At 39.9% G+C, this 20304-nt stretch overlaps 1 protein-coding gene across 2 annotated transcripts in view; it reads left to right on the plus strand.

Moving 5' to 3' along the window:
• The window catches only part of LOC120299315 (retinoic acid receptor RXR-gamma-like), a 173295-nt gene that overhangs the window by 40879 nt on the left and 112112 nt on the right, over positions 1-20304 (plus strand). For both annotated transcript variants that reach the window (XR_005554384.1, XM_039324012.1), the window contains exons 3-6: positions 2854-2998; positions 3527-3706; positions 5632-5801; positions 6969-7098. Coding sequence is in view for 1 of the 2 variants with exons in the window: in XM_039324012.1 (XP_039179946.1) it covers positions 2854-2998; positions 3527-3706; positions 5632-5801; positions 6969-7098 (625 nt within the window). In the remaining variant the exon portion in view is untranslated. The remainder of the gene's footprint in view (positions 1-2853; positions 2999-3526; positions 3707-5631; positions 5802-6968; positions 7099-20304) is intronic.

The raw sequence follows: 20304 nt of genomic DNA on the forward strand, positions 1-20304 counted from the left end.
GTCTAATTTAGCAGAAATGGTGAGAATTTCTGCCTATTTGAAGGACCATTCACAAGAAAAATACATTTTGGTCTGGAGAAGATGGATTGATTATATTCAAAAGAAATATGAGACTGAAAAGTATTATCTTGCTTATGAGTAGATTTTAGGTTATTATTAATAGTTTAATATGATTGAATTTATATTATTTTTAGTGTTATGGTTTAATTATATTACTATTTTTGTTTTCAATTTGTTAATATTTGTTTTGAAAAGGAGTTAAAGTATGTTATGGTTTGATTGATAGTACAGGCGGATAATGTTAGTTAGATTAGGATTGTTTATTTGTTACCCTGTAATCAGTTCTGGGAAATGGGGGAGGGGGGAAGGGGTGTGAGGGGTTTGGGTTATATTGTATTAAATTTGTAAAACTTTTAATAAAAAAACTTTGGACTTAAAAAGTTTTAAACGGCATCGGTGACATCTTGTGGCAAAGTATGGTATTATAACTTGTTACTGACTAAAAGAGAATTGGCTTGAAGCCCAGACTCTAGAAAAAACTTTTTGACCTTGACAGATACCACCTGTAAAAAACTCAGCTGTAAAGAAGGAACTTTAGGGTGGCATATCTGGCCTGTTTGAACTACAAAGGTAAACCTTTACTGATTTTCAGAGTTATATGTGGGGAATTGCTTTCCTATTTCTTTACATGAGAAGTATTGTTATTAAACAAGATGATGGAATACTTTGGACTATAAATTCTTATTTGGCAAACAATTTCCACTATAAAGACTACCTACAACACGTGAAATAGATGTCCCATACCTAGTTATAAAAAACAAAAAACTATTTTTAATGTTTGATTTTAAAGACTTCAGCTTAACACATTATCAAGAGAATATGGATGAAGTTCAGGAAAAAATCCTTTCTATAGTATGTTGAAATCAATATACAAAACCATTCTTTCAACTTGTAACAAAATAAGATGCAAAATAAAGGAACAAGATGCCTGCTTAGATATATAAACCCAGATCTTGACTACAACCAAAGAACTAACAATGCAAAAAGTAACAGGAGAAGTGGAACAACTAAATACTAAGATAGAGGACCCAATTGACCAAAAAACTGTGACCAAATGGTCTTTTGTCAACGCTGTTAATACAGTATATTATTGCTTTGACAAAATATATAGAACTGTCTGGTATTTTTAGAGTTAAGTGAGAGTAACAGAGAATGGGAGGAGACTTATAAGGAAAGCCTGGGAAAAAGAACGGAAGTGAATCTTTGCCCTCTGGGCTAATTGGAAGATGTGGCTTATGACTGCAAAATAAGGGAGGGGTTTGGCAAGAAAAGTTAGACGCAAGCAAGGGGAATTCAGATTCTGGCAGAAACCATAGATGAAGTGCCGTCAATCTGTTACACTGATAATAAAGGCTTTTAGGGTAAACCTTGCCTGGAAGTTCTTTGAAGTGTTTCATTAGTCGGAACCATGACATATAATATACATATAATAATACATATACATATAATAATAGAGGGAGAACTGTTTGAGGATTCAGATGTACTGACATGGAAGGTTAGTTGGCAAAGGAAAAAAGCCAGATTAAGGCTGAAAAAACTAGGGTTTTGATCTATTAGAGGGGATTATATATGACTGATTAGAGGGTTAAATATGGTGAAAATTAGACAGTTTTTAGAAAATAAAGTAACATTATAATTGAATAGGTAAGATATGTAATAAGACTAACTTTTGGTTTAATATGGTGGAAAATAGATAACTTCTAGAAAATAGAATAAGATTATATGCAAATATATAAGATGTATATTTAGAATATTAGATTTTGTTATGAAAAGGGAAAATGTAGAGTTGAGATGAGGGAAACTCTGGTCACCTAAAGCTTGGAAATTATAAATACCAAATGTTAATTTGAATATTGATGGGAAATTAAAGCCTGGGAAAAAAGCAATAGTAGGACATTGATTGTATATAAGGATTGAATGCAAACACAATTAAGATATGTATAAGCTAAAAATTATTGATAAATGTAACAAAGATGTTTTTACTTAGTTGATAATAATAAGAACTATATTAGCCTAATATAAGATAGTAGATATTAAGGGAAAAAGAGAGGAAATATCTGATGTTGTAACTTGAGATTTATGCCAAAGATTTATGTATGTTATTAAATTATTGATCACCCAGTCACCATGTTGCTTTTTAAATGTTTAATTGTAAAATTAGAAAACTAATAAAATATTATAAAAAGAAAGAAAGAAGAGGAATGGAGAGAGCACACAGCCCTGAGCTAATTGCCCGTGTACTAGATGTTTTTTTCTCTAGCTTTACTTGTAAAAAAAATTGCACAGTGGAAACAAGATTTCTGAGACAAATAAAAACTCTCTGGTTTTATTCATGTTCATTTGTCTGGATTTTCAGAATATATGTCATGTCAACTGAATATATTTGAATGTCTTATCAGTGTTATTAAAATTGGGCAGAACCAAGCAAAAAAACCCCCAACAACTCTATGTTCTATTATCACACAGACACATTTAGGATTTATATGAATCAGCAAATAAAGTAAGTAAAAATTACTTATTTTTCTTTTTTGCCCCATTGTACAAAGTTGTGTTCCTTGAATTGCCGGGTTATGGTGATTATTTTCTAAACTTATGTTAACAAATATTTCGTGAATGAAGTCTGCTTGATCACAGAAAGTATGATGCTCACATGTTCAGCTCCTATATGGAAATGCCAAAAGAAGATTATGCCTTGGATAGTCTATCCCATCCTGAATGTTGAATCACAGATGGAACATCAATCTGAGGTTGTGTAACCCATTTTGCTTTTATTCCCATATGCTCCCATTTTAGTCCAGTATCATGAACAATGCTGGCACCTCTGAAGATACCAAGCCTTTGCCAGATTTCCAACAGATGGGATCCTTGAATTATTCATCCCCAAGTCCAGGATCCCTGACAAAGCATGTCTGCGCAATTTGTGGAGACAGATCATCAGGTATCCATACCTTGCATATCAAGGGGATTATCTGGGAATATTATATAACTATTATCCTATAATATTGCCTCAGGATTTTTCCCGTTGTATAATGCTTTCAGTTGGTCATGCAGAAAGTAGTGTTTCTTCATTCAGAGTAAAATCATTCTTAATGCATAGATTTTGAGAACATTGGACTATTGTTTATTTGAGGCCAATTTTTTTTTAGGAGCTGATGAGAGGTGTTAACTGCTCTCGCAAACTAACATTGCTAAAACATCCACACCTCACATAATTTCACTCCTTTCCCTGGTTGGCTGCTATTCTGATCACATCTGGGTCCTTCCCAGTATTCTGTATCACAGTCTGGCCTCTTCCCTATACAGTTTTCTTAGTCCTCTCAGGCATATTGAGTGGTTCTGTATTTAACCATTTCTGAAACAAAGTGCCCTGATAGTTTGAATGTCCAGATTCAAAACTACAGAAAATATTTAAACTTGCTTATATATCCCAGTTGGAATATGCTGATGTGTGTTGCTGTATTGCTAGGGAAGCACTATGGGGTGTACAGTTGTGAAGGCTGCAAAGGATTCTTTAAGCGGACAGTAAGAAAGGACCTTGTCTACACATGTCGAGATAATAAGGACTGTCTGATCGACAAGCGTCAGCGAAACCGTTGCCAGTATTGCCGCTATCAGAAATGTCTAGCAACAGGCATGAAAAGAGAAGGTATGTTACTAAGGTATACACATATATGAACATATATACTAAGATATGCACACACAAACCATCCTTAATTATATCAGAAGAGCCATTCCCCATCATCCAGTCAGAGCTGAAGAAGCTTCTTGGATGAAAAGCAAAACATCTTCAAAGAAAAGCAAGAAAGTCCAGTTGCCTTGTAAAAAAAAAAAGTACCTTTGGGACAACCATGACCTGGATGACTGAGAATCTCCGTAGACATCTCTCATAGCCCCATTGTTTTGTTCTTTGTCTGGAATAGATGAATCAATCCTCCATCAGCTGAAAGTCAGCCACTGCTAGGTAGTTTACTCTATACATTTTATGTTCTGCCATTTTGAAGAATATAGGAAATGTGTTCTGAAGTCTCACTGTGGCAGTCACAGCATGCGTGTGTGTGTGTGTGTGTGTGTGTGTGTGTGTGAGAGAGAGAGAGAGAGAGAGAGAGAGAGAGAGAGGAAGTAGATGAATGTGTAGTAGACCTCAGTTAAATGAGGTGTGCAGAAAACATACCATTGTGGGGGACTTTAACTACCCTGATATCAAGTAGGCAACACCCTACAGCAAGCAGAGCCTATTCCAAAAAATTAAGAAGGAGATTAAGAAGAACTCAATGTGTGGAAATCCTAAAGAAAAAAGCAATATCTGTCCAGAATTCTACAACCACTGGGAATAATGGTAGCTCACAAACCAACATCAAACTCCAACAAGAGCTGTACAGAACCAAGGACAAAATACTGAAGGAAGAGAACAGCAATGTAATCCACAAGTTCAAATGCAACAACTGTGACCAAATCTATATTGGACAAACAGGACAATTAAAAACAAGAATCCATGAGCACCGACTAGCAGCCAACCAGCATGACCACAAATCCTTGATCTCAATCCACAGCGACACCAAGCACCATCACTGGGACAGAACAAAAACCATTGGCCATGCCACATACCATGCAGGCAAATTTGTCAATGCCTGATATTCAACGAATAGGTCAATCAATAAACATATCAATCTGGAACCAATCTATGAGCTCATAAGAAGCCAGATTAATCGGGCAACCAACTCATCACTGCACCAACCACCTCCTCACTTGGTGACCTTCACATGACGTGACCACCCAGTCACATGACCAACCAATCACATCACCACTTAAGATAGATAAAAGTGGAGGGAAACTGAGACTGAAGATGTTGCCTAGCCTAGTGACGAAATGTTTGGAAGCCAAACAACAAGCTTGGAGAACAAACCACCACCAACAAAAAGGAAAGTATAAAAAAAATGGAAAGAGGTGCTCATAACAAGAGCAGAACTAGAATACAGCCTACTTCCTGATAAATTAGAAAAATATGGTATAGATAGCATCACCTCCAGATGAATTTATAACTGCTAAGAAACCATACTCAATATGTAGCCCTCAACAGAACTACACCCACATGGAGGGAAGGATACAGTGACCTCAAGGTTCTGTCTTGGGCCTAGTACTCTTCAACATTTTCATAAATGATCTAGATGAGGGAATAGAAGGGGTACTCATCAAATTTGCAGATGACACCGAGCTGGGGAGGGGGGAATAGCTAAAACTTTGGAATCTAGACTCAATATTCAGAAGAATCTTGATAGACTTGGATATTGGGGCCTATCTAACAAAATGCAATTCAATGTTAAGAAAAGTAAGGTCCTGCATTTAGACATGAAAAAAATCCCTCATAGTCACTGCTGAAGAAAGTCTTATTAGAATAACTGCCTGAATATAGAAAATAATCTAAGGAAGAAGAAAACCCTATTCTGGACTTAGGCACCCTCCTGATGGGTGGGGGTCAGAGATAATGTAAGGAAGTCACAGTATGAAGGTGTGATTATATTTCAGGAGTAGAGAGTGACAAAATTCTTGTGGACCTTTTCTTTGTGCACTAAGCGGTTCAAGAAGAGAGGCAGAGAAGCAGAGAGCGGAGTGAGAATGAAGTGGAATCTACAAGCAGCAATGGTGGAAGTCTTGAAGATATGCCTGTGGAAAGAATTTTAGAAGCTGAAATGGCAGTTGAACCAAAGTCTGAGTCATATGGTGATGTGAGTGCAGAAATCTCGGTAAGTGAGATTGATATCAGTGCTGTTCTTTAGGCTACGAGTAACTGTGAGTTATGTGAGTAACAATGAATACCCTGAATAAAACACATGAATTAATGCACATTCAGAAAAATGACCTCTTTGGCAAGTGCACTATAGGTTCATAATCTAAAATATTTTTAACAACTGCTAATTATAGACACCTTGGGTCTTCTTATGACATACACAAGCAGAAACTTGAAAGTTAGGACTATCTGTCCATTTTGGTTTCTCTGTCTAACAAAGTACTAATCTGAAGTTGCTTGTTCTGCCTCTTTTTGCAGGCACACACCTGGGGAACATAAGTTGTTTGGATTTCCTCCTGATACGTTGTATTTAGCTAAGTGTTAAGCTTCTAGAGGGTATTTATTTTAAATAAAAGTTTTTTGCTTTACTAACATTGCTTGGGTTGAATTCCCAATCTCAGGAATGCTCGTATGTACATGCAAATGCTTTCTCATTCATTCATTTATTCATTCATTCATTTCCTGACTTTATTGTTTTTATAAATAGCTCAAAGAGACTTCATCCTCCCTCACCAAAGCCAGAAAGCAGAAGAAATTAAGAATTTGACTTAATTCTGATCTGTTAGCTGCTAAAGAATTTTGTGAGCAAGCACAGGCAAAAAGGCAGTAGTGAAATTCACAGAGGTCATTGCCAATCCTGCATAATGGGAGAATTCCTTACTTGGAACCAAGCTGTCTTGGGCTGCTCTCTTAAGATGAAATGGAAGAAAGACACCCCAAATTCACTACCTGGGCTGCTGTTTCTACAGTGTGCAAGCCTGGTATTTGGGCAGTGTTTCAGTTTCTTAAAATGCACTTTTGCTTGATATGGGTATGGCTTTGTTGATTGGCCACCAGTATCATGTCATAGTCTGACCTTTAGACTTTTCAGTTGACAGAAAGGCAATTTCATTCTTTTTTCTTTTCTTTCCCTGGTTGAGTAAATAGGGGGAAAAGATGACAGAGAATACCAATTGAAAACAAGAATTACTCCATCACCCTGGACTGTCCTTGGGTAGATAGATAATATGGAAAGACTCTTACAATAGATTTAATAGGAAGACTGTTAGTTTCTAAAATTAGGTTTATAGAAAAAAGCTCAAAAAAGTGTTTTTGCTGGCTTATGTACTTGTTTCTCCCTTAGACCAATGATCCTGTCACCAATATTTGCCATGCAGCTGATAAACAGCTTTTCACATTGGTTGAATGGGCCAAGCGGATTCCACACTTCTCAGACCTGACATTAGAAGATCAAGTTATCCTCCTCCGAGCAGGTAATGGCTTGTAGGCTTTCTCTTTGCCATTGCTCTCCTTGAATGATCAACACAGCACCAGAAACTGGAAAACTTGCATGATGTAGCTGTAGGTTGTAGCTGATGAAATGACTTAGATGAGGGAATAGAAGGGGAACTCATCAAATCTGACACTAAACTGGCAGGAATAGCCAACACAAGCTCAGGATCCAAAAAGATCTTGACAAACTTGAACAATGGGCTCTACCCAACTAAATAAATTTTAATGGGGAGAAAAGCAAAGTTTTACATTTAGACAGGAAAAATCAAAGGTACAAGTACAGATTAGGCGAGACCTGGCTTAAAAACAGTAACTGTGAGAAGAACCTTGGAGTCCTAGTGGATGATCACTTGAATATGAGCCAGCAGTGTGCAACAGCAGCCAAAAAAGCTAATACAATCCTGGATTGTATAAATAGAGGCGTAGAATCAAGATCACGCAAAGTATTAGTACCGCTTTATAAAACCCTAGTAAAACCACACCTGGAATACTGCAACCAATTTTGGTCACCATATCACAACAAAGATGTTGAGACTTAGAAAAAGTTCAGAGAAGAGCAGCCAAGATTATCAAAGGCCTGGAGACTAAAAAAGATGAAGAATGGCTGCAGGACTTGGGTTTGGCTAGTCCATGGGTTGGCAACCTGCGGCTCTGGAGTTGCATGCAGCTCTTTGAGCCATCTCCTGCAGCTCCAGAGCCTCCTCTGCATTTGCAGAGAGAGAGAGACAGAGACAGAGAAGCACTTGCGCTTCCCTTCTCTCTCTCTCTCTCTCTCTCTCTCTCTGTCTGTGTGTTTCATGCAGACTTGCCCCCTTGCGGGGCTCCTCATTGGCCCTGCACCTGGGTACCCTGCCTCCTGGGAGAAGGGGCCAGGAAGTCCCTTTCCTGGGCTGGCTCCGTCGAGGTGCACGTGGCTGGGGAGCCGTGTGGGGAAGCCCCAGGATCCCCACTGGGAGCAGCCCGCTGGAGCCTCCATTGAGCGGGCCAGCCCTCCCGCAAGCCACGGCCCTGAGGGAGAGCAGCCCCTGCAATCCCCAGCTGGCACAATTGTTGGCCCTGCTGGCCAGGAAGGTGCACCAGAGTCCCGGTTGCCAGGAAGGAAGAGGGAGATGCAGCAATGGCAGGAGAGGAGAGCCTCCTCCTGGGGCCTGGCGCTGGTGGCCCACAGTGGCCCACCACAGCTACATCGGATTGGCGGAGGGTGAGCCCCAGCAGCACAGAGTCCCGGCTGGAGTGGCGGCGGCTTCCTCCCCCTCCCCCTCCTCCCCTTCTTCCTCCTGCTGCCCCCTGGTTGGCGACGTTTCAACGAAGTCCCATTCATAATCTTCAGGCTGGTGTTTTCAGCTTCGTCAAAACGTCGCCAAGACACTTCCAATTTTACACGGGAGAAAATCCGAACAACCAAAGACCTACATACAAACACCCGCGAAAACCTCAGAAAACATATATATATATATACACATATACATACATATATTCACACACATATACATACACATACACATACACATACACATACACATATACATATACATATACATATACATACATACATACATACATACATACATACATATATATATATATATATATATATTCAATAATGATGGTGAAAATGCGACTCCCGGGCATAATTATAAATGGAATGAATAAAGCGCGTTCACCAGGAGAATTTAAAGTTAAAATACTTTAATTAAAGTATTTTACTATATTAAAAGGTTGCCAAGCTTTCGTTGGGAAAACTCCCCAACATCTTCAGGGCTGAGAGACCGTTTCTAACAAGGTGATTCAAACGGGTTCCATAGACGTCTGCATGTGGTTCCTAGACTGTGCTAGCATTCCCTGCTGAACAGCTGATAGGTGGGGGGGGAGAATCGGAGTAAAGATTTCTTCTGTCGTTCTCTCGAGCACTTTTGTTCACATTTCCGTCGACCTCAGGGGGTATTGTTAAAGTTATGTTCCGCCCTCTCCCAGCAGTACTGGCTCTCGTTGCAGTGGGGGGATTTAGTTTGATGTCATTGTGTATCCTACCATGGAGGCGGGGCTTCATCGGCTGCAATTTAACATCTTTCCTCTGCTGCGTGCTCCCGTATTTATCTTCGCTCGCATGTACAAGCATCAACTGGATGTGGTATTTTTCAGTGTTTGAATCATCCTCCTCCATCATGGTGTCCCCCATGCTCATCTTCCCTTGTAGGTCAATATTCAAGTTAAATCCCCCCCATTTCTGTGAGCAAAAGTCTGTTGGTATTTGGGCAGATTCCCTGCTCATGTTACTTTCCCTTTTATCAAGCGAACAGGTCGTCATCACATGTTTTTTCTCCCCTCTCTGTATGGGATATCCACCTTTATTATTATTATGGGTAGTGCTAAATTTAGTGGTTCTATCCTCAAATTTCTTAAGCGCTCCAATGTCATTATTGTTGTTTTCTCCAATTAAAGGGAGTGTGGTTTCCCCTTGATATTGTTGGGGAAAGCGCTACGAAAATGGAACTCAAACCATCATCCTTTATATCACAAACCTTACAATCAACATCCACAACATTCTAAACCAGGAGCTACACCTCCTCCCTACCAGAAACAATCTGATATAGACTACCCAGAAAGCCCCCAACAATATCAAGGGGAAACCACACCCCCTTTAATTGGAGAAAACAACAATAATGACATTGGAGCGCTTAAGAAATTTGAGGATAGAACCACTAAATTTAGCACTACCCTTAATAATAATAAAGGTGGATATCCCATACAGAGAGGGGAGAAAAAACATGTGATGACGACCCGTTCGCTTGATAAAAGGGAAAGTAACATGAGCGGGGAATCTGCCCAAATACCAACAGACTTTTGCTCACAGAAATGGGGGGGATTTAACTTGAATATTGACCTACAAGGGAAGATGAGCATGGGGGACACCATGATGGAGGAGGATGATTCAAACACTGAAAAATATCACATCCAGTTGATGCTTGTACATGCGAGCGAAGATAAATATGGGAGCACGCAGCAGAGGAAAGATGTTAAATTGCAGCCGATGAAGCCCCGCCTCCATGGTAGGATACACAATGACATCAACTAAACCCCCCCACTGCAACGAGAGCCAGTACTGCCGGGAGAGGGCGGAACATAACTTTAACAATACCCCCTGAGGTCGACGGAAATGTGAACAAAAGTGCTCGAGAGAACGACAGAAAAAATCTTTACTCCGATTCTCCCCCCCCCACCTATCAGCTGTTCAGCAGGGAATGCTAGCACAGTCTAGGAACCACGTGCAGACGTCTATGGAACCCGTTTGAATCACCTTGTTAGAAACGGTCTCTCAGCCCTGATGATGTTGGGGAGTTTTCCCAACGAAAGCTTGGCAACCTTTTAATATAGTAAAATACTTTAATTAAAGTATTTTAACTTTAAACTCTCCTGGTGAACGCGCTTTATTCATTCCATTTTATATATATATATATATATATTTATATATATATATATATATATATATATATATATATATATATATATATATATACACATACATACATATACATACATTAAGAATGCTAAAAACAAAAAGTTGATTCCTGGGTAAACTCATGTTAACTAGCAAAAAATGCACGAACACCAGGAAATTATAAAACTATAAAAAGTTTTAATAGGATAAAAACCAAGCTTTCGCTGGCAGCTGCCTGGGCTGCTAACTTTCCCTTTCGTTTTCTCATCAATGGGAACATTTTTAACAGCCTCCCCGGAGATCGTAACACCCTCAAGTTGGCTGTGCTCTCGCTTTGGGGATGTAGGAGAACTACGTGAGGACGAAGAGGCGATTACTTACAATCTTAGAGCCTCTGTACGCTCCCAGAAATACCTGAGAGGAATGATCCCCCATGGAAATACACAAGGAGATGCAAATCAAGAACTAAAGGACTCTGTTTCCCTCCCCTTGAGGATGATCACGCACCCCCAAAGAATGGAGAAATGTATGAGCAGCGGAGAGGGGGCGATCCCTACACCAAGAACTCTGTATGGAGGGGAGGGCAACAGCCAACTTGAGGGTGTTACGAACTCCAGGGAGACCATTAAAAATGTTCTCATTGATGAGAAAATGAAAGGGAAAGTTAGTGGAGCAGCACTGGAGAACGAGAGTCATGATGATACAACCACAATGGAATCCTGTGACGTAGGGAAAAACAATGAGGATGTAGTTGTGAAAAAGGACCATAGAAAAAGGGAAGGTGGGAGGAGAAAGAGGATGGGGAGTGCTAGGAAAGAAGGTGAGGAGAACAAACAATGAAAACACGGGCAACATATATTTGATCATATGAAACTAAGGGGCCCCCTTGGCTTACGGTCACATGAGGAGGGGAGAAAGAGTGGTGATATTGGTACAAGCAAGGAAAGCAAGGAAATTACAGCTAGCAATACAGAAATTACGATCAAAACACAGGTGTATTGGCTGGGACCTGTAACAAGGTCTAGGAGCCGGGCACAAAGAGCGCCACATTTATAAATAGCTTCCCCCATCGACTGGAAGTTATCCTGACGATGCTGGCAGTTGCCAGCGAAAGCTTGGTATTTTATCCTATTAAAACTTTTTATAGTTTTATAATTTCCTGGTGTTCATGCATTTTTTGCTAGTTAACACACACACACACACACACACACACACATATATATATTAAAAATTACATTAAAAATTGAAGAATAGCGATTCCTGGGTACATACATTTCAGTAAAAAAGGAAGCGATCACCAGGAAATAAAACACCAAAGTTTTAATAAATAAAATCAAGCTTTCGATGGCTAACATCTGCCATCATCGTCAGGATACAAGCCAGCTAGTGAGGAAACCTGCATATATATATATATATATATATATATATATATATATATATATATATATATATATATATATATATATATTTGGTTATTTGGGTTTTCTCCCACTTATCCAATCCATATATGAAACAAACTGACACCCACCATGAAGATGAGGCATGACCATGAACGCAAAGCCAAACAACAGCAATGCAGTTCACCATCTCTAATCTCCCTGCAACTAAGACTAACCCGAGCACAACAAAGCCCCCATCCATACAGAACACTCCCCCATCCAATCAGAGCACAACCAACCCCCCAGCCAATCAGAGCACAGCCAAGCCCCTAGCCAACCAGAGCACACCTCTACCCAATCAGAACACAGCCAAGCTCCCATCCAATCAGTTCATACCCCCACTGGCAGTTAAAAGGAAGAAACAGCTATGACCACACATTGCTCCTAGAAGCAAGAAGCTGAAAGCACCAGCCTGAAGATGACGAATGGGACTTCGTCGAAATGTCACCAAGACACTTCCAATTTTACGTGGGAGAAAACCTGAATAACCAAAGACCTACATACAAACACCCGCAAAAACCTCAGAAAACAAATATCATACCTCTATGGGGAGGAAATCCACCATCTGACCAGGACCTATGAAAAACTCGAAGTCCAAAGAGCTTCCATTTTATGTGACCTTGCATTCCTACGCAACTGCCGAGATCAAAATTTAATCCCCACATGCTTCCAATTGAAATTCCATTCCAACTCTGCAGCCACCAAACGCATCCTGAAAAGAACAGAATTGGCCCTAATCAGAAATGAACTTCACACAAAAAGATTCCTACTAGGCCGAATCAACAAAGATCTCCTCACACTTCACCTCAAATTCAGCAACAAGGTCCACCCCGCACTTTGGGACAAATCTGTTAGAGAATTTTAATTTCTCTATTGGTGAAAAAATAAATCGGAAGCTCTCACAGTTGACTGCATTTAGCTGATTCAAAATAGCTTCTTTATATTCATATAAAAATATTTACAATACCATACATTCTTCTTTACAGCAACATAGCTCAATTGAAGACTTCTTACAGAGAGATACAGAGACAAACCTGACACTGGAAATCCAGCTCCTAACTCAATACCTTTTGCACAGACTCAGTAGCACTTTCTTCACATTGGCTGACTGAGTTACCACATGACTCTTCCTGCTCATGAATATTGCAACACTTCTCCCTTCATGACAGGAAGAGACATCAGACCTATTGACTTAATACATTACCCAATGGTTTAGTCATCCTGTCTGCCAAATTATCCTCAGAAGAACAATGATGTAAACTAATCAATTTTCCTTTTATAGCTTCCCTGACATTACAATACTTAATGTCTACATGTTTACTTCTGTTCTTCACTCTGTCACCAGTTGCCATTTTTATACAGGCAGCATTGTCTTCAAATACCTTTACAGATTCTTTTACATTAATATTTAAATCTTGCAACAACTGTACATACCATGTTACTTCAGAACACAATGGCCTCCTTCCATCTTTCTTGTTCAGCTTTTGGTAATGCCAATACTTCTTTATAACTTCTGGGCTCATACCACACATTGCAAACCTTTACCTTGCTGGCAGAATACCTGTCAGGCGGAATTCCTTTGTTACATCGCTCTGACCTATGTGGTATTAACTGCTCCTGTGTCTCAATTCTTTCTGGTTTCATGTCTTGTTCAGCCTCTCCTCCCTGATCATTGACATCTTCAGTAATCATTTTTCCATCATTAGATGAGTTATTGTCATTAAATAGATCACCGCCATTAAGTGAGACATACCCAGAATTTGCATTAATTCTGTCCCAATTTTGTTCTGCAAAATTAGCAGACCTTGAAATTACAATTCTTTTACTTCCATCGCTAAAGCGATATCCTTTTGACCCTGGCTCATAGCCCACAAACCTGAGCTTTCTTGCCTTTTGCTGTCCCTTTCTTCTGATTGCTTTTGGAATATGTACCCATGCAGTACTTCCAAAAATTCTCAAATGTGCCAGTGATGGCTTTCTCCCATATAGAATGGCATATGGAGTATTATTAATGGAGGAACTCCATAGCCTGTTAACTATATAATTTGCAGTCAATATGGCTTCTCCCCAATATGACCTGCTCATAGCAGAATCCTCTAATAATGAATCTTTCATTGTTTGCAAAACACCATTCCTTCTTTCAGCTACACTGTTCTCTGCTGCTGTGTAAGGATTTGTACATCTGTGTCTTATTCCCAACTGCCCCAACCATTGTTGGAATTTAGTTGACATAAATTCAGTATCTCTGGCAGTTTGCAACTGACACACTTGTTGTCTGTACCCTCTCTCTACAAAACGTACCCACTGTTTGAATTGTTGTAGCACCTCTGTCTTTGCTCTAAGCAAGTAGCAAAAACTATACCTGCTATAATCATCAACATTTACTAGTGCATATTTTGCTCCTCCCAAACTGGCTTGCATAGGTCCCACCAGATCTGCATGGACCAGCTCTAGAACTCTTTTTGTTTGTCTTGTGCTACATTTACTAACTGGGAATGCCTTTGACTTCGATGCTTTGCATACTGCACAGTCCAAATATGTTTTGCATCCTTTCAAATTTAGCCCTTCTGCAAACTCTTGCATTTACTGCAAAACTTTAAAGCTTGCATGGCCAAGTCTTCTACGTAGAAGATGAACACACAAATCATGCTCTGCAACATTCTTAAATATATGGGAACATTGAGCCTTTTGTTCCTGCAATATATATAGATTATTTTCCTTTATGCCTTCTGCACAAATATTCCCATACCATTTGATGAGACACTTCCCATTTACAAAATTGACCTCAAAACCGTGTTTGTCTAAATTAGACACACTTAACAAATTATGTTCCATTTCAGGTACACAAAGCACATTGGTAAACTTTGATTCCAAATATGGAATTTTTACATCACCTCTTCCGATGACTTTTGCTTTCTGGCCATTTGCCAAAGCCACAGTTTCTTGTGCTACTGGAACAAACCTGCAAAATAATTCAGAGTCATTAACAATTGTTTGACTTGCCCCACTATCTATTAGCCACTATCTCTGTTGTTGCTATAGCAAACTTTTGCAACACCAAACTGTTTTTTTTGCAAATCAGTCCTTTTTGGTTGCACAAATGTCCTTTGCTGCAAATTGTTCCTTTGCAAACAGTTCCTTTTCAAATGTGTCGTTGCTCCACAAATGTAGCAATTCTTTTCTCGCTTAGCTCTCTGCCTGCAAAATGTTTCTTTTGTTGCAACTTGGTCTGGGTCCGATCTGTTTGTTTCTTCTCCTCTGGAGACTTGCAGTCTGGACCCCCTCCTCAGGAATTTCTCCTCCTCGTGGCTGTTCCTAAAATGGCGTTTTTCTTTTTCATTAAGCAAACATGCCTTTAAAGCCTCAAACTTTAAGTCTTGCTCTTCTTTACACTCAAATATGGCAGAAACTGTGTCCCAGGTTTTATCTAAACTGTTCAACATCAGTAAAACCTTCTGGGACTCAGGGAATTTAATCCCACATTATTCTAAGAACAAAAATAAACTTTGCATTTTATTTAAATGCTGTTCCACAGATTCACCTGGTTGCAAACAGGCCCTATAAAGTTTTCTTGACAATTGCACTATATTGCATGCAGAAACATTCATGTGCACAGCTCTCAACTTCAACCAAATCTTCTTTGCAGTCTTTAAATTTGCAACATTTAGAAATTGTTCATCATCTAAATTCAAGATGAGATAAGCCATTGCTTGATCATGACTTTTCTGATCAACAGCTGCAAATATTTGTGGTGGATTTTCTACAATAAAACACAGCTCTTTTGCTTTGAGCAAACATTCCATTTTTGCAGCCCACACAATGTAATTCTTCTGGCCCAAACGAGGCACAGAGCTTTGCTTACATTCCATTGCAGTCATTCTGCTAATTCTGCCTTGTTCTTATACTTTCTAAACACAGGCAATTTCTTCCAGCTTTAAATTACAATGCAGTCCTTAGTAAGCTGTGGGCCCATAACCTGTTAGAGAATTTTAATTTCTCTATTGGTGAAAAAATAAATCAGAAGCTCTCACAGTTGACTGCATTTAGCTGATTCAAAATAACTTCTTTATATTCATATAAAAATATTTACAATACCATACATTCTTCTTTACAGCAACATAGCTCAATTGAAGACTTCTTACAGAGAGATACAGAGACAAACCTGACACTGGAAATCCAGCTCCTAACTCAATACCTTTTGCACAGACTCAGTAGCACTTTCTTCACATTGGCTGACTGAGTTACCACATGACTCTTCCTGCTCATGAATATTCCAACAAAATCCAAACAACTCGCCATCTGGAGAGCCGAAACACAGACCACCCTCAAGACAGACACACACACCAACAAACTCCGAAGACTACAAAACACCAGAAACAAACCCCTCCTCCCTCACAGCCACACATGAAACAAACAGTGCATAACATCTCAGATAGGATCCTCACCAAAGCCAAAACCAATGTCCTTTCCAAAGGATTCAATTTTGCAGTCGCTCCCAAACACATCCCCATTGAAACCATTATATGCGGAGTTGAAACCAGCCTGACCAATATCAAATCCGACGGCGCTAACAGAATCAGACTTGAAATCACTAACATCCTCTGCATCAGCAAGCCACCCAAAAGAAACTTAACCAAAGAGGAACAGACAGCACTATTTAACCTGAAAGAAGATACCACCATAATAATCCTGCTAGCAGACAAGGGCAACGCCACGGTGGTTATGAATACATCTGACTACCAAACCAAATTAACCAACCTACTCCAAGACTCTACACACAAACCCCTAAACAAAACTTACAGCCCAGCTACCTACTCATGAGCTTCAATGTCATATCCCTCTTCACCCAAGTGCCAATCAAAGAAGCCTTGATAGCTATCCAAAACAAATATAACCCCCCCAAACACATCCTAGATCTGACCAACCACTGCCTATCCATCACATACTTCATCTATAATGGACAAAAATACAAACAAATAAAAGGAGCACCCATGGGATCACCCCTCTCACCTGTCATTGCAAACCTCTACATAGAACACTTTGAAACCCAAGCTCTAGAAAAATCGGATCACAAACCCAAACTCTGGCTCAGATATGTAGACGACACCTTCATAATCTGGCCACATGGGAAAGAAAAACTGGACAACTTCCTCACACACCTCAACAACCTACACCCCAAAATACAATTCACCATGGAAACAGAAGCTAATAACCAACTTCCCTTCCTGGATGTCTTATTTTACCGCTATCTGCACGCACTCTCACACCACCACTATCTGTATGCTCTCTCACACCACCACCCAGCACAGATCAACTCCGTAGCCAAGACACTCATCTCCAGGACAAAACGCTTAGCTGATGAACAACACCTAAAAACCAAAGTACACACTCTCACTAATGTACTAACATCCAATGGATTCCAAAGAAAGAAGATCACCAAACTAATCCAAAAAGAAACCCCCACTAAAATCCAAGACAAAGAACAAGAAAACTTACTTGTTGTAGAGGTGAGCCTAGTCAGCTCCATAGGCTCACCTCTACAAAACCTAGCCAAATTTCTCGCCAAACAACTACAGCCCTATGCAGAATCCATCACCTCACACGTAAAAAACTCATTCCAGTTTATAGAGATCATAAAGAAACAAAACTTACAGCCCAGCGACCTACTCGTGAGCTTCGATGTCATATCCCTCTTCACCCAAGTGCCTATCAAAGAAGCCTTGACAGCTATTCAAAACAAATATAACCCCCCCAAACACATCTTAGATCTGACCAACCACTGCCTATCCAACACATACTTCATCTATAATGGACAAAAATACAAACAAACAGAAGGAGCACCCATGGGATCACCCCTCTCACCTGTCATTGCCAACCTCTACATGGAACACTTTGAAACCCAAGCTCTAGAAAAATCGGATCACAAACCCAAACTCTGGCTCAGATACGTAGACGACACCTTCATAATCTGGCCACATGGGAAAGAAAAACTGGACAACTTCCTCACACACCTCAACAGCCTACACCCCAAAATACAGTTCACCATGGAAACAGAAGCTAACAACCAACTTCCCTTCCTGGATGTCTTAGTCTACAAGAAATCCAATGGCTCCCTAGGACACACCATCTACCAGAAGAAAACACACACAAACCGCTATCTGCACGCTCTCTCACACCACCACCCAGCACAGATCAACTCTGTAGCCAAGACACTCATCTCCAGAACAAAACGCTTAGCTGACGAACAACACCTAAAACCCGAACTACACACTCTCACCAATGTACTAACATCCAATGGATTCCATAGAAATAAGATTACAAACCTAATCCAAAAAGAAACCCCCACTAAAATCCAAGACAAAGAACAAGAAAACGGCAAAGCCCTCCTCCCATACATAAAAGGCACCACAGACAGAATCAGTAAGATCCTCCATAAACACAACATCAAAACAGCATTCTGCACAAACAGAAAAATATCCACCATCCTTAGAAACCCCAAAGATAAAATTGAATTAGAAAATCAAGGAGTATACGAAATCCCATGCACCACTTGTCCCACCACATACATCGGACAAACCAACAGAAGAATAAGTGCACGCATTGAAGAACATAAGAACTCAGTCAAAAAAGAGGAACCAACATCTTCCCTGGTCCAACACCTTAAAGCCACAGGACATGAAATTGACTTTAAAAATACCAGAACCATTGCCAAAAGTGAACATTTTAATAACAGAATAATCAGAGAAGCCATCGAGATAGAAAAACGCCCACACAGCATGAACAAGCGAGATGATACCTCCCGCCTACCAGCCATTTGGAAACCCGCCCTTATTGACAAACGACTCCCTAACACAACAAAATGATACCAGACCCACACTCACAAAAACCACACAGGATGTCACCACCACACATCCACGCAAAAAACAAACCCAAAGCCACACCGATGACGAGGCACGACCACAAACCAGAAGCCAGACCACAGCTGCATCATTAGCCACTTTAAACCCCTCCAATCCATACATGAAGCAAACTGACACCCTCCATGAAGAGGAGGCACGACCACGAACGCGAAGCCAAAAAATAGCAAGGCAGCCCAAAATCTTAAACCCCTCTGCAACTCAGACTAACCTGAGCACAACCAAACAGAACACTCCCCCAGCCAATCAGAGCACAGCCAAGCCCCTAACCATTCAGAACACACCTCCACCCAATCAGAACACAGCCAAGCTCCCACCCAATCAGTTCATACCCCCACTGGCAGTTAAAAGGAAGAAACAGCTAAGACCACACATTGCTGCTCGAAAGCACGAAGCTGAAAACACCAGCCTGAAGATGACGAATGGGACTTCGTCGAAACGTCGCCAAGACACTTCCAATTTTACGTGGGAGAAAACCCGAACAACCAAAGACCAATATATATATATATATATATATATATATATATATATATATATATATATATATAGTAAAAAAGGATATATGCAGTGTTATCTTCATTTTAGATATCAAAAAGTGTTTTGTTTTCGGTGGGAAATGGCTCCAAGTGGCTCTTTGAGTGTTTTGGGTTGCCTACCCCTGGGCTAGTCTAAAGAAAAGAAGAAATAGAGGAGACATGATAGCAGCATTCCAGTATTTGAGGGGCTGCCACCAAGAAGAGGGGGTCACATTATTCACCAGAGAGCAGGACAAGAAACAATAGTTGGAAAATAATCAAAGAGAGAAGCAACCTGGAATTAAGGAGAAACTTCCTAAGAGTGAGGACAATTAACCAGTGGAACAGCTTTCCTCCAGAAATCGTGGGCACAACATCATTGGAGGTTTTTAAGAAGAAGCTAGACAGTCACTTATCTGAAATGGTATAGGTTCTCCTGCTTGAGCAGGGGACTGGCTAGAAGATCTCCAAAGTACCTTCCAGCTGTATTCTATTCTAATTATCACCTTGCACATTAACTCATAAAACAATACATTTTTTTCTAAATTTTGCAAGGCGTTTTGTTCTCCTAAAAGATAAAACAATTTCCCATTTTGGAAATAATGTGAACAGAATATGGGTAGAGGCAAGAAAGAAATGCTCAGTCCTTCAGAAATTGGGCTGCTATTCAGCTTCCTCATATTTTCATATAATCCGATCTTCCTACTTTACGTCTTGGGTTTCAGCTCAAAAAGTAGTACTTTTCAGTTGATTGTAAGACCATCCCAAATCACAAAGGGATTAGATTCTGAACCTTACTTCATGCTGCACTCCTGAAATAAAGCCCAAAGTTGTCAGGAAAAGGTAGATGGTAGCTTTTGGAATTGTGTATGTAAAC

Source organism: Crotalus tigris, unplaced genomic scaffold, assembly GCF_016545835.1.
Source record: "Crotalus tigris isolate CLP2741 ecotype Arizona unplaced genomic scaffold, ASM1654583v1 scf7180000024291.2576520, whole genome shotgun sequence".
NCBI lineage: Eukaryota > Metazoa > Chordata > Lepidosauria > Squamata > Viperidae > Crotalus > Crotalus tigris.